This window comes from Oncorhynchus masou, chromosome 27, assembly GCF_036934945.1.
Source record: "Oncorhynchus masou masou isolate Uvic2021 chromosome 27, UVic_Omas_1.1, whole genome shotgun sequence".
In the NCBI taxonomy this organism is placed as follows: Eukaryota; Metazoa; Chordata; class Actinopteri; order Salmoniformes; family Salmonidae; genus Oncorhynchus; species Oncorhynchus masou.
In genome coordinates this window covers 29,914,159-29,939,603 of record NC_088238.1, presented here as the reverse complement: position 1 = coordinate 29,939,603, position 25,445 = coordinate 29,914,159, and the positions used below count along the sequence as shown (strand labels likewise).

At 44.4% G+C, this 25,445-nt stretch overlaps 1 protein-coding gene across 1 annotated transcript; it reads left to right on the top strand.

Moving 5' to 3' along the window:
- The first annotated feature begins 7,613 nt into the window (after positions 1-7,613).
- LOC135515976 (prosaposin receptor GPR37-like) lies at positions 7,614-16,938 on the top strand. Its single transcript, XM_064939886.1, has 2 exons — positions 7,614-9,369; positions 14,457-16,938. Exons 1-2 carry the CDS (start codon positions 8,257-8,259, stop codon positions 15,270-15,272), a joined length of 1,929 nt encoding a protein of 642 aa, XP_064795958.1. The 5' UTR covers positions 7,614-8,256; the 3' UTR covers positions 15,273-16,938.
- The last annotated feature ends 8,507 nt before the right edge of the window (positions 16,939-25,445 follow it).

The window sequence follows — 25,445 nt, the reverse complement described above, 5'->3', positions numbered from 1 at the left end:
ACACACACACACACACACACACACGTATTGCCAAGTCAACAGCAGTAAGTCTCCCTGGTTGTGATTTACGTCTTTATCGAGCTACAGTAAGAGGGCCATCAAGTGTATGGTCTATAAACACAGTACTTAACACTAATGTGATCAGATGCAGTAGCTTCCTAACTAATGGGATAATTTAATTATCAGGGAACGAGCCTCTTGAGTCATTGATCTGCTGGCCAATGACCATACAGAAATGTTGAAGGTCAATATGGTAAAATATAATCTAACCTTGAGTATTACAAAACATGACACAGTAGCTACCAAGCTAGCACATAGCCTCCTTAGAACCATATGTTTCTTAGAGCTTGGTGAGAGTTTGGTTGCCCTATGGTCATTTTGCACACAATCTTCCCACAAAGTTCTGGCAATGGTGCAGGATACCCAGATAGCACATAACGTTCTGAGAACCATATGTTTCTTACGGTAGGAATTTCAGTACTTCAGGATAACGTTTTCTACGGGTTATCTCGTGGTTCTATTTAAAGTAGTGTTCTGAAATTGATACGAGAACGTTAAGAAACAATGTTCTTCTTTGGGAATTTCATTACTTCAGCATAACATTTTCTGCAGGTTTCCTCGCAGTTCTTTTTATCCTGTTGAAACTCTAGGGGCGCAATTTCATTTTTGGATGAAAAACGTTCCCGTTTTAAACAAGATATTTTGTCACAAAAAGATGCTTGACTATGCATATAATTGATAGCTTTCGAAAGAAAACACTCTGACGTGTCCAGAACTGCAAAGATATTTTCTGTGCGTGCCCTAGAACGTGAGCTTCAGGCAAAACCAAGATGAGACGGCATCCAGGAAATGAGCAGGATTTTTGAGGCTCTGTTTTCCATTGTTTCCTTATATGGCTGTGAATGTGAGAGGAGTAAGTCTGCCCTTTCTGTCGTTTCCCCAAGGTGTCTGCAGCATTGTGACGTATTTGTAGGCATATCATTGGAAGATTGACCATAAGAGACCACATTTACCAGGTGTCCGCCCGGTGTCCTGCGCCGAAATTGGTGCGCAAAAGTCAGCTGCAAGTATTTTTCCACAGAATTCAGAGAAGAATACAGGCTTCCACGAACGATATATCAATGAAGAGATATGTGAAAAAACACCTTGAGGATTGATTCCAAACAACGTTTGCCATGTTTTGGTCGATATTATGGAGTTAATTCGGAAAAAGTTTGACGTTGTAGGTGACTGAATTTTCGGTTCGTTTCGGTAGCCAAATGTGATGTACAAAACGGAGCGATTTCTCCTACACACAGACGCTTTCAGGAAAAACTGCACATTTGGTATGTAACTGAGAGTCTCCTCATTGAAAACATCCGAAGCTCTTCAAAGGTAAATGATTTTATTTATTTGGTTATCTGGTTTTTGTGAAAATGTTGCGTGCTAAATGCTACTCAAAATGCTAAGCTAGCTTAGCATACTCTTACACAAATTAGTCAATTGCTATGGTTCAAAAGCATATTTTGAAAATCTGAGATGACAGTGTTGTTAAGAAAAGGCTAAGCTTGAGAGCAGGCGCATTATTTTCATTTTATTTGCGATTTTCAGAAATCGTTAACGTTGCGTTATGCTAATGAGCCTGAGGCTTTAGTCACGATCCCGGATGCGGGATGGGGAGATTCAAGAGGTTAAAGTCACATTCCCGGAACATTAATGACACTTCCCACAAAAACCACAAGAAAACGTTAGTAACGTTCAAAGAATGTTATTCAGATGCATTTCCTTCTCAGTGTCGACAAAACTCTCTCTATCCTCTATCTTCGTTAAGACTGTTCAGGTGTATTCCAAGATGACGTAGCAGTGGGATGTCTGTTTTGACAGTCTTGTCCCGTCCCTTGCATATAACGTTTTTTTCTTTTTCGTATATACAGTTGAAGTCGGAAGGTCACATACACCTTAGCCAAATACATTTATCACCATTTCTGACATTTAATCCTAGTAAAAAAGACCCTGTCTTAGGTCAGTTAGGATCACCACTTTATTTTAAGAATGTAAAATGTCAGAATAATAGTAGAGAGAAGGATTTATTTCAGCTTTTATTTATTTCATCACATTCCCAGTGGGTCAGAAGTTTACATACACTCAATTAGTATTTGGTAGCATTGCCTTTATATTGTTTAACCTCTTACACCTATGGTGGCGCTATTTCATTTTTGGAAGAAAAACGTTCCCGTTTTAAACAAGATATTTTGTCACAAAAAGATGCTCGACTATGCATATAATTGCTACTGTTCGAAAGAAAACACTCTGACGTGTCCAGAAATACAAATATCTTCTCTGTGCGTGCCCTTTAACGTGAGCTTCAGGCAAAACCAAGATGACTTGGCATCCAGGAAATGACAAGGATTTTTGAGGCTCTGTCTTTCATGATCTCCTTATATGGCTGTGAACGCAAGAGGAATGAGTCTGCCCTTTCTGTCGTTTCCCCAAGGTGTCTGCAGCATTGTGACGTATTTGTAGGCAGATCATTGGAAGATTGACCATAAGAGACCACATTTACCACGTGTCCGCCCGGTGTCCTGCGCCGAAATTGGTGCGCAAAAGTCACCTGCCAGTATTTTTCCATGGGGCACAGAGAGAGAAGCAAGCTTCCACGAACTGCATGTCAATGAAGAGATATGTGAAAAAACACCTTGAGGATTGATTCCAAACAACGTTTGCCATGTTTCGGTCGATATTATGTAGTTAATCCGGAAAAAGTTTCACGTTGTAGGTGACTGCATTTTCGGTTCGTTTCGGAAGCCAGGCGCAATGTAGAAAACGGAACGATTTCTCCTACACACAGACGCTTTCAGGAAACACTGCGCATCTGGTATGTGGCTGGGAGTCTCCTCATTGAAAACATCAGAAGCTCTTCAAAGGTAAATGATTTTATTTATTTGGTTATCTGGCTTTTGTGAAAATGTTGCGTGCTACATGCTACACAAAATGCTATGCTAGCTTAGCATACACTTACACAAATTAGTCAATTTCTATGGTTCAAAAGCATATTTTGAAAATCTGAGATGACAGTGTTGTTAAGAAAAGGCTAAGCTTGAGAGCAAACGCATTATTTTAATTTTATTTGCGATTTTCAGAAATCGTTAACGTTGCGTTATGCTAATGAGCCTGAGGCTTAGTCACAATCCCGGATCCGGGATGGGGAGTTTCAAGAGGTTAACTGGGTCAAACCTTTCAGGTAGCCTTCCACAAGCTTCCCACAATAAGTTGGGTGGATTTTGGCCCATTCTTCCTGACAGAGCTGGTGCAACTGAGTCAGGTTTGTAGACCTCCTCTCTCGCACATGCTGTTTCAGTTCTGCCCACACATTTTCTATAGAATTAAGGTCAGGGCTTTGTGATGGCCACTCCAATACCTTGACTTTGTTGTCCTTAAGCCATTTTGCCACAACTTTGGAAGTATGCTTGTGGTCATTGTCCATTTGAAAGAATCAATTGCGACCAAGCTTTAACTTCCTGACTGATGTCTTGAGATGTTGCTTCAATATATCCACATAATTTTCTTTCTTCATGATGCCATCTATTTTGTGAAGTGCACCAGACCCTCCTGTTGCAAAGCACCCCCACAACATGATGCTGCCACCCCCGTGCTTCACGGTTGGGATGGTGTTCTTTGGCTTGGAAGCCTCCCACTTTTCCCTCCAATTATAACGATGGTGATTATGGCCAAAGAGTATTATTTTTGTTTTATCAGACCAGAGGACATTTCTACAAAAAGTACGATCTTTGTCCCAATGTGCAGTTGCAAACAGTAGTCTGGCTTTTTTATGGAGGTTTTGGAGCAGTGGCTTCTTCCTTGCTGAGCGGCCTTTGAGGTTATATCAATATAGAACTTGTTTAACTGGGATATAGATTATTTTGTACCTGTTCATGTACGTTCATCTCCAAGAGACAGAACACGTCTCCTTCCTGAGCGGTATGATGGCTGTGTGGTCCATGGTTGTACAGATGAATGTGGTACCTTCAGGCATTTGGAAATTGCTCCCAAGGATGAACCAGACTTGTGGAGGTCTACAATTTGTTTTTTGATGTCTTGGCTGATTTCTTTTGATTTCCCCATGATGTCAAGCAAAGAGGTGCTGAGTTTGAAGGTAGGCCTTGAAATACATCCACAGATACACCTCCAATTGACTCAAATGATGTTAATTAGCCTTTCAGAAGCTTCTAAAGCCATGACATAATTTCCTGGAATTTCCCAAGCTGTTTAAAGGCCCAGTCAACTTAGTGTATGTAAACGTCTGACCCACTGGAATTGTGATACAGTGAATTACAAGGAAAAATTATCTGTCTGTAAACAATTGTTGGAAAAATGACTTGTCTCATGCACGAAGTAGATGTCCTAACCGACTTGCCAAAACTATAGTTTGTTAACAAGAAATTTGTGGATTGGTTGAAAAACGAGCTTTAATGACTGATACAAAATTATTTTCTGTATTTTGTTTTAGATTCAGTCTCTGACAGTTGAAGTGTACCTTTGATAACAATTACAGACCTCTACATGCTTTGTAAGTAGGAAAATCTGCAAAATCGGCAGTGTATCAAATACTTGTTCTCCCCACTGTATCAATGATGTCGCTCTAGCTGCTGGTGATTCTCTGATCCACCTCTATGCAGACGACACTATTCTGTATACATCTGGCCCTTCTTTGGACACTGTGCTAACAAATCTCCAAACGAGCTTCAACGCCATACAACACTCTTTCCGTGGCCTCCAACTGCTTTTAAATGCTAGTAAAACTAAGTGCATGCTCTTTAACCGATCGCTGTCCGCACCTGCGTCATCTATACTTCTTTGCAAGGTAAAGCCCCACCTTATCTCAGATCACTGGTCACCACAGCAACTCCCACCTGTAGCACGCACTCCAGCAGGTATATTGCACTAGTCATCCCCAAAGCCAACACTTCCTTTGGCCGCCTTTCCATCCAGTTCTCTGCTGCCAATGACTGGAACTAATTGCAAAAATCTATGAAGCTGGAGTCTTATATCTCCCTCTCTAACTTCAAGCATCAGCTGTCAGAGCAGCTTACCGATCACTGTACCTGTACACAGCCAATCTGTAAATAGCACACCCAACTACCTCACCCCCATATTATTACTTAACCTCTTGCTCTTTTGCACCCTAGTATCTCTACTTGCACATCATCATCTGCACATCTATCACACCAGTATTAATGCTAAATTGTAATTATTTTCACCTCTAGGGCCTATTTATTGCCTACCTCCCTACTCTTCTACATTTGCACACACTGTACATAATTTTTCTATGTTTCCTTTCTTTTTTGTTATTGACTGTATATTTGTTTATGTGTAACTCTGTGTTGTTGTTTTTGTCGCATTGCTTTGCTTGATCTTGGCCAGGTCGCAGTTGTAAATGAGAGCTTGTTCTCAACTGGCCGACCTGGTTAAATAAAGGTGAAATAAAAAAATATATATCTATAAAATTGTCCGTGCCGACTAATTGGCCACACCTGATATTAATGATTACTTGTTTCATTTGAAATGGGGTCTGTTTGAATAGAATAAAATGAACAGCTTTGTATGAGTTGGCATGTTAGCTCCATCCTGGTGGTGCAGTGGACAAATTCCATGGATAGAGAACCAAAGATCATAGGTTTGAATCTCACAGACACCATGCCACATTACAAATGTGTTTGCATGATATTTTCATGTTTCCTGTCTGTGGTTGGAGTTCAAAACAGTAAACTTAAGCAAGCAGTGTTATTCAATTCTTATTGAAACATGTTCTCAGAATGTTATTTAATAACCTATAATTTACCTTCTCAGAACATTAATAAAACCTCCCAGGAAAACTTTAAAGGAACCATAGTAAATCGTTCTCAGAACCTCCTTGCAACCTAAAATGTAGTTCCCAGAACAGGCGCAATTTTTTAAAAAACATTCAGTTTTACCAATCAGGACATTTTTGGCTTCGTTGGTTCTGGGAAACCAAAAACGTACATTCCCACGATTTCCAAGGAACCTAATGTGCTAGCTGGGTACTGTGTGGTCCGTTTTGACTGTTACTAGACGGTCTTTTCTTCCTCCAGTTGGTCTTCAATGTGGTCTTAATGTCCTCAAACCTTGAATAGTCTATTAGTTCATTACATTATGATACAGTATCTAGCCTACTGTGTGTGGCCAGTTTGAGCAGTTACAACATTCCCCTCTTCCCTCCTACTGCAGGAAATGTTTCTGCAAGGCTCGACAGGCTCCATCTTGTCCATATTCTCAAAACAATTTAATGTGTCAGCCCAGAGTCAGAGCTCTTGTCAGCCCAGAGTCAGAGCTCTTGTCAAACAAGTCTGTTCTCTGACTATATACATTCTGAGAACAGAAATTCTGGGTTATTTTGAGTATTTTTTTTTATAACTTTCACTGAACTCCAAGCACAAATAAGACAGATGGACATTCATATCCTTATGCATTAATCCTGCAAACACATTTTTTGTATTATTGTGACACAGCATCTGTGAGATTTGTGCGAACCTATAAACTGCTGTTGTCTATTCATGGAATTAATCCGCTGCGCCACCAGAATGGAGTTAGCATGCCATGTGTTTTTTACGCATACAAAGCTGTTCGTTTTAGTCTATTCAAACAGACCCCATTTCAAAGGAAACACTACGATCACTAACATTAAGATCAGGCGTGGCCAATTAGAGGGCTCGGCCACAACACTTGAATACGCTTAACAAATAATATATAGTTAGTTTTGTTGATCCTGAGAACAGAATGTATATATTTTTAAATAACATTCTTAGAGCGTTCTCTGAATATTACTAAAGTATTATTGTGGGGTTTTTTTATGTAACGTTTTCTTAGCATTTGAGAACAGAATGTATGCGTTTCAATAAAATGTTAGAACGTGAGAACGTCACGAAAGTTTTCTTGTGTTTTTTATGGAACATTTTCTTAAAGATCTCGGGAAGAATTTGAGAACATGAATTTAAATAGAACCATTACAAAATCGGAATGAAATGTTATGCTGAAGTGCTGAAATGTCCACAGAAGAACGTTGTTTCTTCAGGTTCTTGGAACAATTTGAGAATATTTCCAATGTCAAACCAGTTGGAGAACGTTCCTAGAACATTACCAGAATTGAAATGAAATGTAACCATGTTTGAACTTTTAACATTCTGTTAACGTAATGAAATACCAAGAAAATGACGTTTTTTTTGGTTTGTTGTCAAGTTCCTTAAATGTTCTGAGAATGTTCCAAAGACAAGCAACTATCCTGCACCATTCCCAAAAAGGTTGTTTGCATAACCATTGGACCCCCATGCTTTCACCAAGATCTAAGAAACATATGATTGTCGAACTGTATATGCTAGCTGAGATGTGTATACATAGCCTGTAGGCTACTAGGCTACTGCAGATGTTTTGCACAATAATTTATATCGAGCAAATAGACATCAGAATAGTTTAAACGCCAAATATTATATTACACCATGGAGAAAGTGGTCAGTATACGGCGATAAAGCCATGTGTAATATGATGATAATATATTTATCGCGTGCGCGTCATCGGGCGTGGTTGGCTACCAGCGGCGGTAGTCTGGAGGCAGGATCTGATGGATGCGGAGTGACAGATCAGGGTTAGCCGCCAGGGGATTCCATTTTCTTCCACATTCCTTCCCGAGACACCCAGCTCACCTCGGTGCTCCACGGAGCGGACAGGAAGAGCCAGCCAGAGCCGCGCCTCTCTTCTCTCACAGCTCGCAGCTGTGTAACAAACACACAGCAGGACGCAGCAGCGCCTCACAGCCTGTGAGTCTCTGCCAGACCCAACCACAGCCAGTGCAGCCTATTCGGCTCAAAAAGGAAAGTCCGGTGATCTGCTGTTTTTGGAGATGAGATGCATGTGACCATGTTGTCGCTGTAAAATGACTTTGCTAGTGGCATGTGGTTCCATGGGGACCTTGCAGGGATATCTCGTTCGGTAAGGCATGGCACTTTCTACTTGACAAAAATACATCTCACAGGAGGAGGTGGCGGCAGACTTGCACAGAACAACAGCACGGCGGAGACCAAACACAGTGCGCTGAATTTGGATATGAGCTAAAAGTTTGCAAACCCTATAAGATGTTTGGGATCTACATTGAGGGTTTAAGTTTAGTGTAATTTGTGTGTTATTATGGGTGTAGACTGAATGGGAGTTTGTTCTCTGCACTGAGATAAGGATGGCTTTCTGAGGAGGATATATCTGTCTTGCGCTATGATCTGGACCATGCGGACTCTGATGCTGAGGACGCTGTGTGTGTTGTTGGGGAATGCACATGTCTTATCGCTCAGAAATAATGGAAACATACGAACTAGAGAAACAGCAGGGGGTTATTATGGGCTTAACGCTACAACAACCCACAGGACCGCTCATACAGCCATCAGAGAGGGTCCCCAAAACACAGCCTATGACAGCACTCGCTCCGGGGGACACGCTACAGGTACGTCCTACTCCAAACAGACTCTTCAAACGTGGATGGAACGTTTTCATTCTACTTCTGTGAGAAGGATGCGCGTAATTCAGGACGAAACAACGCATAGACATGTAGGATTAAAACGACAGCACGACAACAGAACACTGACGCGGGGGGATTACTCCGTCACCCCGCACAGGGACCTGGTGCGCCGCCACAAGAGGAGAAAGTTGAATAGTGAGATTGGCGCGGCCGCTGCCATGGGGACGGCAGGTGGATACAATACCGCTAAACCCCCAGCAATGGGCCAGCAACGCGGGGGACAACTGGACAGCGACAGACGCAAGAGAGGCACAAAAGACGAGCAGAAGAAGGCGTTTAAGAGGGAGAGGAGGAGAAAAGTGTTGAACAAAAGCTCAATGGCTTTATATCAGGCGCAGAGCGCAGTAGACGGGGTGGGCCCCCCTCTTTCTCCATGGGAGCCAATACCCAAGCCCCTAGCTCTCACCTCTACCGACCTACCCCTCGACCTCTTCACCAGGAGAAGCGATATGTTTACTTACCGCGAGGAAAACCCGTGGGATGCCACTCCAATGACCCCTCCCAACACAGCAGATTTTGGAAGCGAAATCAAAAACCCATTTTACCCTGTGACAAGTGAAAGTTTTGGAGCTTATGCTATCACGGGCGTTTCTGCCATCATTTTCATCGCTGGGATAGCAGGGAACATAGCCATACTGTGCATCGTGTGTCAAAACTACTATATGAAGAGCATCTCCAACTCTCTCATAGCTAACCTGGCCATCTGGGATTTTGTGGTCGTCTTCTTTTGCCTGCCCCTCGTCATTTTCCATGAATTGACTAAGTCCTGGCTACTGGGAGAATTCACCTGTAAAATCGTGCCATATCTGGAGGTATTCTATTATGTTCTATTCTATTTTATTCTATTCTACTGCAGATTTTCTCTTTATATTGGTGGAAGATGTGTCTTGTGGCATCTGAACACTTCTCTTGGTATAGGCACAATTTCAAATAGTATTGCATTGTGTATTACGTATTTATAATGCGTTATTGTCATATTCAGAACAACTTGTGATAGAAAAGCCTATCACAGTGAACATGACACTAATCCAATTCACCCTAACACGGGATTAGCCTCCATCGGCACAATAATAAACAAGATGAGTTCCCACCAAGATCAGATGTCACCTCATCTCACTGTGACACCCAGTGTGACACTGCTACGCACACCTGCTGGCTGCTGAAGAGAAGTGGCCTCCCTCTACCCACACACTTAATCCTTCCCTCTATCTCTCCCTTTTTCTTGTCCCACTTCTGTGTCTCTCCTTTTCTCTCTCTCTCTCTCTCTCTCTCTCTTGCTCTCGCCCTCTCAATCTCTCTATCTCTCTCACACTCACACAACTCTGTGCCTATCTACTACAGTATGATAGCTCTGTCTTTCTCACCTACACATACAAGGGGCCTAAGTAAATCACAAAACACCACACCCAGTTTATAGCCATCTCACTTTACCCTGGGTGGATATCAGTGTGATGCAATGTTCAACCTGTGTGTGTGGTGTGCAGTCATGCCTTTCCTTTGTAAGGCCGTTGGGTTAAAACCAGTTTCGTATTCCCACAACTCCTTATCTCATTGTACAGTGTAGCAGTGAAACTGACGGAGGATTTTGGGTTGCTGCTGCAGAGCAACATGAGTTCGAAGTAGAGCACTAGGTGCAGGGTGAGGAGCGCTTGAAGAAGGTGTCAGTAGACCGTCTGGCTAGTGTGTGTGTGTGTGTGTGTGTGTGTGTGTGTGTGTGTGTGTGTGTGTGTGTGTGTGTGTGTGTGTGTGTGTGTGTGTGTGTGGAGGTTGGGGTCCGTGCGTATGGGTGAGTGCCTGCTGGCACGTTTGTGAATTTTAGGCATGCATGCCCATGAGTCCCTGCATGCGTCAGTGCATGCATGTGTGTCGCCCGGCCATGCGTGTGCATGTGTGTGTCCGTGCGCGTCCTCAGCCCTGTGTGTCCTCAGCCCTGTGCAGTGCTGAGCTGATCCAATGTGACTGTATGTGGGTTAAGTGGGGAGTAATGTCGCTCCGCAGGCAGGATGTGGGAGAGAACACTCCACTGGGAGGAGAGGAAGCCTCGGGCTGCGTTGCCCGCTGGCTCATGACCCACACGCACACATCCACACACGGATGTGTGTGCAGACGCAATCAGACAGACTCACAGACGAAGACACACGCACATACATGACCACACAGACACGCACTCATACACGTCCATAAACCCATATTCCAATCCCCAGAGCCCAGACGGTAGATATGAGCCCAGCTGACATGGTGATGATAATGCATTAGATACAGACAGCTAGGAGAGGAGGAGAGCTGCTACAGTATTCCACTGAGACATGGACAGTCCCCCTGACACTGATGGGAGGAAGGATCTCTCTGCGGTGTGCATAGCTTCTGTGGCCTGGTCATGTGGTGTGTGTGAGTAAGTGTATGTGGTCAAGTCTCCAGTGATGTGCAGAGCTTCGAAGGAGGGAAGCCAAGTGGAAGAGGCCGTTGTGCGTCACAAGTGGTGTTATGTGAATCACGTCCCCGGCTAACATCTGCAGCGTAGGCTATATCAACAGCCACAGCCAGTAGTGAGTAGTGAAGATATTGCTTCTATAAGTTCAGTGGGAACAGTGAGGCTCAGATAGGCATAGATGGGTTCTCTCCAGCAGCTTTGTCCGTTCTCAGACAGAGAGAGACTGGGAGGCTGAGGTGCTGCTGTCTGCGGGGAGATAAACTCATCCCAGTCTGCTGCAGGGAATAGACGTTCTACTGGGAGCCATTGAGGTCGGAGGTGGAGGACTGTATTGTGCTGGGATTGGTGTTAATAGCTAGACATTCATCACCCTGACACCCATGTATGTGGGCGCGCACATGCACAGACTCAATCACACACGCATACACAAGCTTAATCTCTCTCACTTATGGACACACATGCACTGAATCTCAAACACACACTAAATCTCACACACACCTAGACATCTCTCTCTCTCTCTCTCTCTCTCTCTCTCTCTCTCTCTCTCTCTCTCTCTCACACACACACACAAATGCACACTCACCTACACACGCAGAAACTCATACACACACGGTAGCAGGGCGTGCTGAGATTCCAGATGGGTGGGATGGCCTGCCCTCCACCGATCGTTACCCACGGCGATCCTCTCTCTGCACGTGCTCACTGTGATTAGGAGAAGGACTCTCACACACACATACACACACACTCCCACATACACACCACACACTCCCACATACACGTATACACTTCTTCCAACACACATATACACACACACACACACACACACACACACACACACCACTCTGCCCAACAGCACATTGTCTGCCCCTCTATTACTCATTACTCATGCGGTCTGACCGGCTATGTTAATGATTCAGTGTATATAATTAGTATTTGTAAATAATGGATGATGGGTGATAATTATCCCATTCAGGCTATTTGTAGCTACAGGATGAGTAGATGCTTACTTTGCTGAGAGATAGACCACATAGATACATAACAACATCACAACCCAGAGAGAATCTAACAAAAATTAACTAAATGATTATAGAAGCAGAAATGAAATATTGACTAATTTATAACTGTGTGAACCATGTGTATGCACAGCCAGTGTAGAATAGAATAGAACTGTAATGTCCACTTGTAAATAGACATTTGCCATGAGCTTCATCTCAACAGTAACCCAGGGTAACCGTATCACACACAGAGCTAAAACAGTGAACATTGAATCAGTGTTACAGTTCAGAGGCTACGTCATGGAGTCACAAAGAGTAGTGACTTCATGACGCTCAGGTCCAGATCTAGCCCTGTCTGCCAGCCTGTCTCTGTGATGATCCATTCCCTGACTGTACAGAGGAGACTGATGATCCCCGTGGCAGAGTGGCGCAGCCGGGGGACTAGGCTTCTCCTGTTGGAGTTATGGTCTGGGGAAGGAGCAAGAGAGGGAGGGAGGGACAGACGCAGTCAGCCTGTAACAGACCTGAACTGTAATAGCCTTTGTCTTCAGCTTATTCATGTGCTCAGTGTGTGTGTTTCTGTGTCTGCATGTGTATGTGTGTGTGTGTGCATCCGTGAGCATTGCACCATTTATCAATAGATAAGAGTCATTACCACGACAGCCGCTCAGGATCCAACATGGCCGCCCGCCGCGGGTCATCAAGTCACTCAGTTGCCATTGAACTCCAATTAATAACATGGGTTTTGAAGGCAACTGCTCAGAGGAGCTTAATCAGGGAATTTGTGGGCCATTATTAAACCAGCAACAGGGGAAATATCTCTATTACCTGCTGCACAATACAAGTAACTAAGACACAATGGTGCTGTACAGACTGTCAGCATGGCCACAGACAAGGCAGACGTGGCAGGGGTCATTTACACAGAGAGGGTATTTGCCAAATTGGCCTGTTAATCATTATAAAGATGTCAGGCCATTGTATGAATAATTAGGCTAGCGAAAGGATAATCACGCATACACACACTCACACAAACACACACAGCTTTCAGTTAAGCAACGTTAGCTCCACACTAGCTCCAGCACCATGGCCATTGGCCCATATTTTGATCTACATATCTGTACAAAGCTGGGCTTGTCCTATTCTGCCCCCCCCCCCCGCCCTCTCTCTCCTGCTCTGTGAGATCTGATCAAAGAAATCACCCCTGTCTATGTGAGAGTGTTTAGTTTGAATTGTCTCCAGCCTAGTGTTCAGGCTCTATTCACCATGTTGGCACCTGTGTGAGTGTACAAAGCAGAGTAGGGCTCGAAGGCAGATACCTGGCACACAGATGCGAAGGTGCACAGTTGGCCAGGATGCAGGAAGCCCTCTAGGTGTAATTAAAGCAACCAATCACACTGTACGACCTGCACAGGCTGAAGGTCACCAGTAGTCACCCTGGAAGAGGGATCTTGTTTACAAGGTATACACGGTTTTGGTTAAATCAATGTTTCACCAACTTAACGGGGGGGGGGGGATTATGTTATGCTCCTTTGAAGTGTACGGGAGTATGTACCAGGTGCAAGGTATCAAAATGTCTCATAAAAGGATTTAGGAATACCTACACACTATCACACCTCTTTGAAGTCTACCGGAGCATGCTGTACAATAGCATGCATGTATTTTCTTTCCTTTCTCTCTACTGGCTGACCCAGTGTTGTTCTCCTTTGGCTCTACTTCATCAGAACAGTAGCAGCTTTGGCAGAGATCCATAGTTCATGTGTGGCTCTCCTCTCTATCTCGATCTCTGCAGGATGTTACTGTTTAGAAGGCTGGAGCCTCTGTGGCCTCCCAGGGACGTCTGGGAAACACTAGTCTAATTAACAGATAGAGAGAAGGAGAGGGGCAGGGAGAGCGGAGAGGGAGTGGGGAAGGAGAGAGGGCAGAGAGCAAGAGAGAGAGGACAAAGAGAAAGAGAGAGAGTGCATGAGAGAGAGATGAGAGAAGGAGAGTGATGTAACGAGAAGAGGGAGTGGGTGAGAGAGAGAAACCTCCACAGCTTTACTGTTTATGTAGTAAACTGCAGCAGCAGTAATCACAGGGCAGGACCGTACAGACTATAGCAGCTGGGTCTGGGTCTGGCTACAGTTAGTTTTCCCTGTAGTAACTGCAGTCAAAGTGATTTCAGCTGGAGAGGAACATGTTCCAGGTTCCTTGCTGTGCCTCTGTCTTTCAGACTCAAACCGAAGCAGAGCAGAGACTTGGTTCTGAATGATGTGTTTTCTAAGCTTTGAGAGGCTTAGAATTTGGCACCTTTTTTCAGTTTGATGCATTCTTTCAATTCAAGGAAAGACTCCTCTGTCAGATTTGTAAGAGGGGTGTTGTCGTCTTTGTGAAAGTAAAATTTAAAAAGGTCTATTTGGTGTATACTGTCAGATGATTCAACATTCTGACAAACCATTAACCATTAACCATTTCTCCCTGTATTTGTCCCCAGGTGGCATCTCTAGGTGTGACCACGTTCACCCTGTGCGCTCTGTGCATTGACCGGTTCCGCGCAGCCACAAATGTCCAGATGTATTACGAGATGATCGAGAACTGCACCTCCACTACAGCCAAGCTTGCCGTCATCTGGATCGGAGCTCTCCTATTGGCTCTCCCTGAGCTCCTGATCCGCCAGCTGGTCACAGAGGACCCCGCTCTCCCAGATGACCCCCCTACGGAACGCTGCGTGGTGCGCATCTCGACATCGCTCCCAGATACACTCTACGTCCTGGGCCTAACCTACGAGGGCGCTCGGCTCTGGTGGTGCTTCGGCTGTTACTTCTGCCTCCCTACGCTCTTCACCATCGGCTGTTCCCTCGTCACCGCCCGCAAGATCCGCCGCGCCGAGCAGGCCTCCGTCCGCGGCAACAAGAAGCAGATACGCCTAGAAAGTCAGATGAACTGCACCGTCGTGGCGCTCGCCATCGTCTACGGCGCCTGCGTGGTCCCTGAGAACATCTGTAACATCGTGTCGGCATACATGGCGGCGGGCGTGCCGGAGCGGACCATGGCGGTCTTACACCTCCTTTCACAGCTGTTGTTGTTCTGCCGGGCGGCAGTGACGCCTGTGTTGCTCCTGTTATTATGTCGTCCGCTAGGCAGAGCCTTCCTGGACTGTTGTTGTTGCTGCTGCTGTAACCATGCCCACTCCTCAGGCACGGCTAGTGATGATAATGAGCATGAGTGTACCACAGAGCTGGAGCTGTCGCCCTTCAGCACCATACGCAGAGAGCTCAGCAACTACACTCCCGCAGGGTCCAACTGTTAAAACCACTGTTGACTACTGTTAAAGGTCCAGTGCAGTCAAAAACATGATTTTCCTATGTTGTATATTCAGTGTATATTTCCACACTATGAGGTTGGTATAATACTGTGAAAATGATGATAATGCCCCTTTAGTATCAGAGCCTTTTGAAAAGACGGCCTGAAATTCAGCCAGTTTTGGTGGGAAGGAGTTTTTGGCCTGCCTGGTGACATCACCGGGTAATAAATGACTTAGACCAATAAGAAAGATAGTTACAAACGTCTCTGCCAATAACAGCTATTTTTCCGTTTTCCCCTCCCCACTCAGACCATTCCCAGACAATTTTGGCAAAATTCTTGCTTAAGAAATTGTTATTTGCGAAGAGGCTGTTTTTGTTTCTTTTCTGACCATTTTAATTGAAAACAAACACAGTAAGTTACTTACTTGTTACCCAGAAATGATTTGATATTGAGATAAAAACAGCTGCATTGGAACTTTAATGACGACACAGCTACACAGCTGCAGGACAATACAAACATACCAGCACACAGAACTGTGCAACTTCACACCTGCAGAGTCAAATTGCTAAGGCTGCAAACCTTTACAACTATAGTACTATACAGCATTTCACAAGCAGGATCCAACTGCTTAGATTACATACCTGTACACCAACAGTACAAAACTACAGTAGGCTACTACACAATTAGCTACACGACTGACAAACTGGGTGCTACACAACTATTGTACAGTATACTATTACACAACTACTGTATATAACTACATACTAGCAGGGAAAAAGAGTCAGGACTACACACTTTACATCCGCAGGGAGCAAGTAACATCTGAACAGCCATACTGCCGAGACAACTGCACTACAACTCCCAATACACATACTGTGCTCCAACCCAGTACACAAACCCAGTGGTCTGAGCTGGGACCAGACATGAACGGACAAAGCCAGACACTGGACACCAGACTATACTGGACTGTGTTGAGCTGAAAGGGACTCAGTGGAGTGGACTAGGGGTTGGCTGGAGTGGAGTGGAGTGGACTCTGAATACTTGACTGGAGTGGACTGGGCTGGACCGGACATACTCACGTCACCCCTCACTCAAACTCTGCACTCGCGATTCAGTTCACACACACGCCTTAGTCGCACACTGGACTGTACATACTGTATACTACACACTCTATCACTCCAGTGAAGGAAAGATATATAGAGAAGGAAAGAAGGAAGGATATGGAGGAGGAATATGAGGATATTACGAGCATATTGTGATTGTTTTTCTTTTAATGCACATTAATATTACTGTAATCGTCGTGGTTGATTTCTGCATACAACTCTGCACTGCCAAACACCTTTCCTCACTTTCATACTCTGTCGTGCCCTTCTGTTAGTGTCAGAATCAGGGCCTCTCTGTCTCTGTGTCTTTTCTGACAGTAACTTGTTCTAAATGGCCGAGTGTACAGTGTTGTGATTCAAACCCTTGATGAAGTCAGTGATTCTTGTAAACCGTTTTATTGAACTTTGTGAGTATCTTGTTCACTCTGTCTGTATTTGATACTAGAAGATGTAAGCGCACACGGTCATCAGTCTAGTTTTTGGTTTCTAAAAAAAAGCTTTTCTATAGCCAACAAAAACGGTCCCTTTGATTAAAAAAAATAACTTGATCTTGACTGTAGAACTGCAGCTCTGTGTAGACATCTTTTGAGTGGTGTATTACTTTCTTTGTATTACTGACCTGAAAATGTCATTCTTGATTAAAATTCGAATTCACAAAGTTTTCCCCCATACACAAGGTTACAAACGCACCGTGGCTACGCGACACCACAGATGGTTCCATATACATCCCCTATAGATTACACAGACAGAGCAGAGCATACATCAACAGCATGTATCGCCGCATATGATTCCCTTTATAAACATCTTTACAGTGTTATACAACGGTGACGATAGCAAAGAAGCGTCTGGCGTGTAACGCGAGTCTGTGTTAGCGGCGATAAGGGAGATGAATGTTGTGGTTATTATCCCCATAACAAAATTATCTGTCATAAGAAGACTAAGCAGAGCCAGCTCTGTTTCCGCACCTGGGTGACTCTGCTGTGTATACTGCTGCACTCCCACTGCTCTGAGGAGGTGGTATCTTCTTTCTCACACCACCACACATCCGCTCCTCTATTTGATGTGTCGCAGAGAGAGAGAGAGAGAGAGAGAGAGAGAGAGATAGATCAGCTATTTCTGTCTGTGTAAGAGAACAGCTCGGAAAGACAGGCAGGAACGGACCATACTAACATTCTACTGACAAGACACACGTATTCTAATTACTACTGACAATCAATGTCTTCTGACGTTCTATCAGGACATGGTCATTAGGGGTGACAATCGACTCATTTCCAACAGACAGTCAACAGGATTGGTATTGATTCGTGCCATTTTATGCAGGACTGTGACATCTATGTCATTCACCTCTCAGATTCTGAATCAAAAAGGACAATTTACATCCTGATTAAAATTGCAGTTCTGTGCACAATTTTTATTTATCCGTTATTTTACCAGGTAGGTTGACTGAGAACATATTCTCATTTGTAGCAACAACCTGGGGAATAGTTACAGGGGAGAGGAAGGGGATGAATGAGCCAATTGTAAACTGGGGATTATGAGGTGACCGTGATGGTTTGATGGCCAGATTGGGAATTTAGCCTGGACACCAGGGTTAACACCCCTACGATAAGTGCCATGGGATCTTTAATGACCGCAGAGAGTCAGGACACCTGTTTAACATCCCATCTGAAAGACAGCACCCTACAAAGGGCAGTGTCCCCAATCACTGGCCTTGGGCATTGGGATATTTTTCAGACCAGAGGAAAGAGTGCCTCCTACTGACCCTCCAACACCACTTCCAGCAGCATCTGGTCTCCCATCCAGGGACTGACCAGGACCAACACTGCTTAGCTTCAGAAGCAAGCCATCAGTGGTATGCAGGGTGGTATGCTGCTGGCTAAATTGGGGATATCATCTAAATCTTTTCCTTCTCTTCCCATCTGAGATCAAACTGCATCGTGGGCTGCTGTCGCCGTCGCGTCCCAGATAGGATGGCAGGCATCTGTGCCGTTAATGCTGGTAATTTTCCTAAAAACAATAGGACTCTAGACATCACAGTGGCTCAATCACACTCAATCAGAGCCTCAGTGGCTACAGCCCTGTGTACAGCTCCTCCTGCACCTCTGTCTGTCTGTCTGAGCCTTTGTCTGTCTGTCTCTGATGGAGCAGGATGAAGAATACTCTGCCTTATTCAATTTACTGTTGTCATTGTCATTCAATCTCAGGACCAGTTTCCCACACCCAGATTAAGCCTGAAATTAAGTTTAAGATTTCCATTGAGTTTCATGCTTTTCAGGCCAGGAATAGGCTTAATCTGAGTCCGGGAAACTGGTAGGCTACATCTATTGAGCTACCTGGCTGTATTAAATGATCAGCAGTCATGCTTATAAAACTCTAATAATTCTAATGAGTATATTTTGGGTTGGGTGACATCATAACAGTTACCCGTTAGCCCTGACACGATCTCACGCCACATCAGCGTTAGCCATGGCCAGTGGTATGCTAACGCTAGCCAATCTCTCTTCAAATCCCTGCAGCCCAGTGCTTACAAGCCCCTTTCTCCTCACATCACTGCGGCAAAGAGCTAACGCTAACTAGCCCCTTCTCACATCACTGCAGCCCAGCGCTAATGCTACGCTAAAGCTATTCACTAAGCCCCTTTCTCCTTATATCACTGTAGCCCAGTACTAACGCTAGCTAGCCCTTGCTCCTTATATTTCTTTTTGCAAACTAAAGCTAGTCACTTCCCCCTTTCTCTTCACATCACTGTCAACCCACTCTCCACTGACTCACTGTGTTTCCTGCTGCTAATCTCACTTTATTCTGCCCGCTGTCAACAGTCATTACTGTCTTCCATGAGTTCTCTGGATGCAGATATATTGGACAAAATCAAAGTTGTACTTGGAGGAGCCTGATTTTCCTTTTGATGGCTGTGTCTCACACACTTGCAAGGAAATGTATATATTCCTTGAGGCGTAGAGGAATATTCTGTATTTCTGTGTGTATTCGGTCTCCCTCTAACCTCTATCTCTCTCTCCCTCTCTAACCCCTCTCTCTCTGAATCTGCCCTTCTACATCTCTCTCTCTCTCTTTCTCTCTTTCTCTCTCTCTCTCTCTCTCTTTCTCTCTCTCTCTCTCTCTGCAGCATGCTAACCTCAGGCATTTTAATGGGTGAGTTTTGATCTGTCCAGGCAAACACATTCAAATGTGTCCAGCCAGTAGCACAGTGGGAACGGTGCCTAATTCAACCCCGGCAAATGAACCAGCAGTCAATTGTACAGAACAGCTTACACATGCACTAGAGAAGAGATGGAAAAGTGGTAAACAAGTTTAGTTTTTAGACAAGAGTGCTAGGTTGATAACTGGGAACCATGCTAAGACATGTGTATGTATAAGGAGCCAGTCACGATGCGAATCACTGGCACTGGACCTCATTCCCAACCATCTCTGAGACAATCTGTCAGCCCCACTTGAGTTGACGAGAGAGAGAGAGAGAGAGAGAGAGAGAGAGAGAGAGAGAGAGAGAGAGAGAGAGAGAGAGAGAGAGAGAGAGAGAGAGAGAGAGAGAGAGAGAGAGAGAGAGAGAGAGAGAGAGAGAGAGAGAGAGAGAGAGAGAGAGAGAGAGAGAGAGAGAGAGAGAGAGAGAGAGAGAGAGAGATGCTACACTGTGCATACTCTATTGATCCACAATTGGGGTTTTGAGTGGCTTTTCTAACCCTGTATGTATACAATCAATCTGAAATACGTATCATGGGCAATGTAGACAGGAACCTGACCCGTACAGTCTTATGTGTGCATTTGGGTGGAAGAGATGAGGGTGCTGCCACACTAGAGATCAGAGATAGAGAAAAGGAAAATAAGGCCTAGATTCAATCAGATCAAGCGTTTAACGACACCCACTTAGCTGATGTTTTGGCAGTGTTGGAGGCGTAACTGCGTTAGAGCTGTCACATTGGTGAGCAGCTGCTCTTGGTCATTGTCATGAAGCTACATCCATCCTACTCACCTTAGAAGTTCAAAACAAGAAATCGAGGGCTATATAGACACTCACATTGAAAATCATTAAACTAAATCATGAGGATTTCTATCAGCCTAATCATGGTCTAGATTTCATTTCACATTCCAGTGTTGGAACTTGTAAACAAGGCTGCATGGGATGTTCCCTAATGCGACTCTATGCAGCCAATGGCAATATCTACTTCAGGTATAGCCCATTAGGCTAGTGGCCAATACTCGAAAAGGTCTTTCGTTTTTGAGATAGCCCTACCAGAGGTAGAACAAAATACAACCATGTTTTCACATCTCTTATGTCTCCCATTTATGAAATGGATGGTTGTGTAAATATTTTACTGCAAAAGTGGTTAAATTGAAAGATATTGTGACACACCCCCTAAACTCAAAAAGTGCTGAATAATGCATGGCTGAAGGGGGGATGGGGCACATAAGCTCATGTAACCCAATATTGCAAGCTGATATTGCAAATAATGGAATACAAGTAGTCAGTTGTCTGCATCTTGGAAATATAGTTCAATTCAATTCAAATGTATTTATATAGCCCTTCGTACATCAGCTGATATCTCAAAGTGCTGTACAGAAACCCAGCCTAAAACCCCAAACAGCAAGCAATGCAGGTGTAGAAGCACGGTGGCTAGGAAAAACTCTCTCGAAAGGCCAAAACCTAGGAAGAAACCTTGAGGGGAACCAGGCTATGTGGGGTGGCCAGTCCTCTTCTGGCTGTGCCGGGTGGAGATTATAACAGTACATGGCCAAGATGTTTAAATGTTCATAAATGACCAGCATGGTCCAATAATAATAAGGCAGAACAGTTGAAACTGGAGCAGCAGCACGGCCAGGTGGACTGTGAACAGCAAGGAGTCATCATGTCAGGAGGCATGGTCCTAGGGCTCAGGTCCTCCGAGAGAGAGAAAGAAAGAGAGAATTAGAGAGAGCACACTTAAATTCACACAGGACACCGAATAGGACAGGAGAAGTACTCCAGATATAACAAACTGACCCTAGCCCCCCGACACATAAACTACTGCAGCATAAATACTGGAGGCTGAGACAGGAGGTGTCAGGAGACACTGTGGCCCCTTCTGAGGACACCCCCGGACAGGGCCAAACAGGAAGGATATAACCCCACCCACTTTGCCAAAGCACAGCCCCCACACCACTAGAGGGATATCTTCAACCACCAACTTACCATCCTGAGACAAGGCCGAGTATAGCCCACAAAGATCTACACCACGGCACAACCCAAGGGGGGGCGACCCACCCAGACCTGTAAACACAGAGATACAATAGGAGGGAATGTGAACTAGGAATATTTATGATGAATGTAAGCGTTACTTTTTGGTAACTGATTAACTGACTACACAAGTCAAATTTGCTCCTATTCAGTGGTGTATCATCCTGCCTGACAAAAATTCATACAGTTATATATGTTTTTTGATGTTGTGGCTACTGTAATATAATCGGCTCTAAGTAAAACAAGTGGGCTCAGACACTGAAAATTGAAAGATAGTTTCCTTTGTGGATTTTATTTGTTCAGCCCCTACTCTTGCAATTACATAAGCCCCCCCCACCTCTTCCAAATCCAAAATGCAATTTGGCTGCCACAATACCATAGGTTTTCCAAAGGTGGTTTTAATCACCAATGGTGGTTTAATCATCTGTATGTATATTGGATAAATTGGTCCCTTCATACAAACAGCGTGTTGAAGAAGGAGGCTGAAGAAAGACCCTCACAAACTTCTACAGATACACCATTGAGAGGATCCTGTCAGGCTGTATCACCGCCTGGTACGGTAATTGCATCATCCACAACCGCAGGGCTCTCCAGGGGTTGGTGCGGTCAACCCAACACATCACTGGGGGTACACTGCCTGCCCTCTGAGACATCTACAGCACCCAGTGTCACAGGAAGGCCAAGAAGATCATCAAGGACCTCAGCCATCTGAGCCACAGGATGTTCACCCCGCTACCATCTAGAAGGCAGAGGCAGTAAAGGTGCATCAAAGCTGGGACAGAGAGACTGAGAAACAAATCAAATCAAAGTTATTTGTCACATTGCTTACTTACAAGCCCATAACCAACGATGCAGCTCAAGAAATAGAGTAAAAAAGAAACTAGAGTAAAAAATGAAATCTAAAGTAACACAATAAAATAACAATAATGGGGCTACATACAGGTAGCCGGTACTGAGTCGTTGTGTGGGGGTACAGGTTAGTCAAGGTAATTTGTAAATGTAGGAGGGGTAAAGTGACTATGCATAGATACATGTATATAAACAGCAAGTAGCAGCAGTGTAAAAACAAAGGGGGGGGGGTCAATGTAAATAGTCCGGTTTAGCCATTTGATTCATTATTCAGCAGTACTAAAGCTTGGGGGTAGAAGCTGTTAAGGAGCGTTTTGGACCTAGACTTGGCGCTCTGGTACCGCTTGCCGTGCGGTAGCAGAGAGAACAGTCTATGACTTGGGTGACTGGAGTCTTTGACAATTGTTTGGGCTTTCCTCTGACACCGCCTAGTATATAGGTCCTGAATGGCTGGAAGCTTGGCCCCAGTGATGTGCTGGGCTGTACGCAATACCATCAGTAGCACCATACGGTCGGATGCCAAGCAGTTGCCATACCAGGCGGTGATGCAACTGGTCAGGATGCTCTCGATGGTGCAGCTGTTGAACTTTTTGAGGATCTGGGACCCATACAAATCTTTTCAGTCTCCTGAGGGGGAAAAGGTGTAGTCGTGCCATCTTCACAACTGTCTTGGTGTGTTTGGACCACGATAGTTTGTTGGTGATGTGGACACCAAGGAACTTGAAACTCTTGACCCGCTCCACTACAGCCCCATCGATGTGAATGGGGGCGTGTTCGGGCCTCCTTTTCCTATAGTCCACGATCGTCTCCTTTGTCTTGCTCACATTGAGGGAGAGGTTGTTGTCCTGGCACCACACTGCCAGGTCTCTGACCTCCTCCCTATAGGCTGTTTCATCGTTGTCGGTGATCAGACCTACCACTGTTGCGTCGTCAGCAAACTTAATGATGGTGTTGGAGTTGTGCTTGGCCACGCAGGTGAACAGGGAGTATAGGAGGGGACTAAGCATGCACCCCTGAGGGGCCCCTGTGTTGAGGATCAGATTGGCAGATGTGTTGTTGCTTACCCTTAGGAAGTCCAGGATCCAGTTGCAGAGGGAGGGGTTTAGTCCCAAGGTCCTTAGCTTAGTGATGAGCTTTGTGGGCACTATGGTGTTGAACATTTAGCTGTAGTCAATGAACAGCATTCTCACATTGTTGTTGCTTTTGTCCAGGTAGGAAAGGGCAGTGTGGATTGCGATTGAAATGGCATCATCTGTGGATCTGTTGGAGCGGTATGCGAATTGGAGTGGGTCTTTGGTTTCCGAGGTGATGGTGTTGATGTGACCCAACACCAGCCTTTCAAAGCACTTCATGGCTACCGACGTGAGTGCCACGTGAGTGTCATTTAGGCAGGCTACCTTCGCTTTCTTGGGAACAGGGACAATGGTGGTCTGCTTGAAAAATGTAGGTATTACAGACTTGGTCAGGGATATGTTGAAAATGTCAGTGAAGACACATGCCAGTTGGCCCACGCATGCTCTGAGTACATGTCCTGGTAATCCATCTGGCCCAGCGGCCTTGTGAATGTTGACCTGTTTAACCTCTTTGAACTCTAGGGGCGCAATTTCATTTTTGGATGAAAAACGTTCCCGTTTTAAACAAGATATTTTGTCACAAAAAGATGCTCGACTATGCATATAATTGCTACTGTTCGAAAGAAAACACTCTGACGTGTCCAGAAATACAAAGATCTTCTCTGTGCGTGCCCTTTAACGTGAGCTTCAGGCAAAACCAAGATGAGATGGCATCCAGGAAATGACAAGGATTTTTGAGGCTCTGTTTGTCATGATCTCCTTATATGGCTGTGAACGCAAGAGGAATGAGTCTGCCCTTTCTGTTGTTTCCCCAAGGTGTCTGCAGCATTGTGACGTATTTGTAGGCAGATCATTGGAAGATTGACCATAAGAGACCACATTTACCACGTGTCCGCCCGGTGTCCTGCGCCGAAATTGGTGCGCAAAAGTCACCTGCCATTTTCCAAACAATACAGAGACTAAAGCAAGCTTCCACGAACTGCATGTCAATGAAGAGATATGTGAAAAAACACCTTGAGGACTGATTCCAAACAACGTTTGCCATGTTTCGGTCGATATTATGTAGTTAATCCGGAAAAAGTTTTACGTTGTAGGTGACTGCATTTTCGGTTCGTTTCAGTAGCCAGGCGCAATGTAGAAAACGGAACGATTTCTCCTACACACAGACGCTTTCAGGAAACACTGCGCATTTGGTGTGTAACTGAGACTCTCCTCATTGAAAACATCAGAAGCTCTTCAAAGGTAAATGATTTTATTTATTTGGTTATCTGGTTTTTGTGAAAAATGTTGCGTGCTACATGTTATTCAAAATGCATTGCTAGCTTTGCATACTCTTACACAAATTAGTCAATTTCTATGGTTCAAAAGCATATTTTGAAAATCTGAGATGACAGTGTTGTTAAGAAAAGGCTAAGCTTGAGAGCAGATGCATTATTTTCATTTTATTTGCGATTTTCAGAAATCGTTAACGTTACATTATGCTAATGAGCTTCAGGCTATAACTGTATACAGGGTTTTTTCATAGCCAAACGTGAACAAAACGGAGCGATTTGTCCTACACAAATAATATTTTTTTGAAAAACTGCACATTTGCTATGTAACTGAGAGTCTCCTCATTGAAAACATCCGAAGCTCTTCAAAGTTAATGATTTTATTTATTTGGTTATCTGGCTTTTGTGAAAATGTTGCGTGCTACATGCTACACAAAATGCTATGCTAGCTTTGCATACTCTTACACAAATTAGTCAATTTCTATGGTTCAAAAGCATATTTTGAAAATCTGAGATGACAGTGTTGTTAAGAAAAGGCTAAGCTTGAGAGCAAACGCATTATTTTAATTTTATTTGCGATTTTCAGAAATCGTTAACGTTGCGTTATGCTAATGAGCCTGAGGCTTTAGTCACGATCCCGGATCCGGGATGGGG

Coding starts and splice junctions, on each gene's coding strand:
- LOC135515976 (XM_064939886.1), top strand. CDS start 8,257: ATGATCTGGACCATGCGGACTCTGATGCTGAGGACGCTGTGTGTGTTG. Junction 9,370..14,456: donor AAATCGTGCCATATCTGGAG/GTATTCTATTAT, acceptor ATTTGTCCCCAG/GTGGCATCTCTAGGTGTGAC.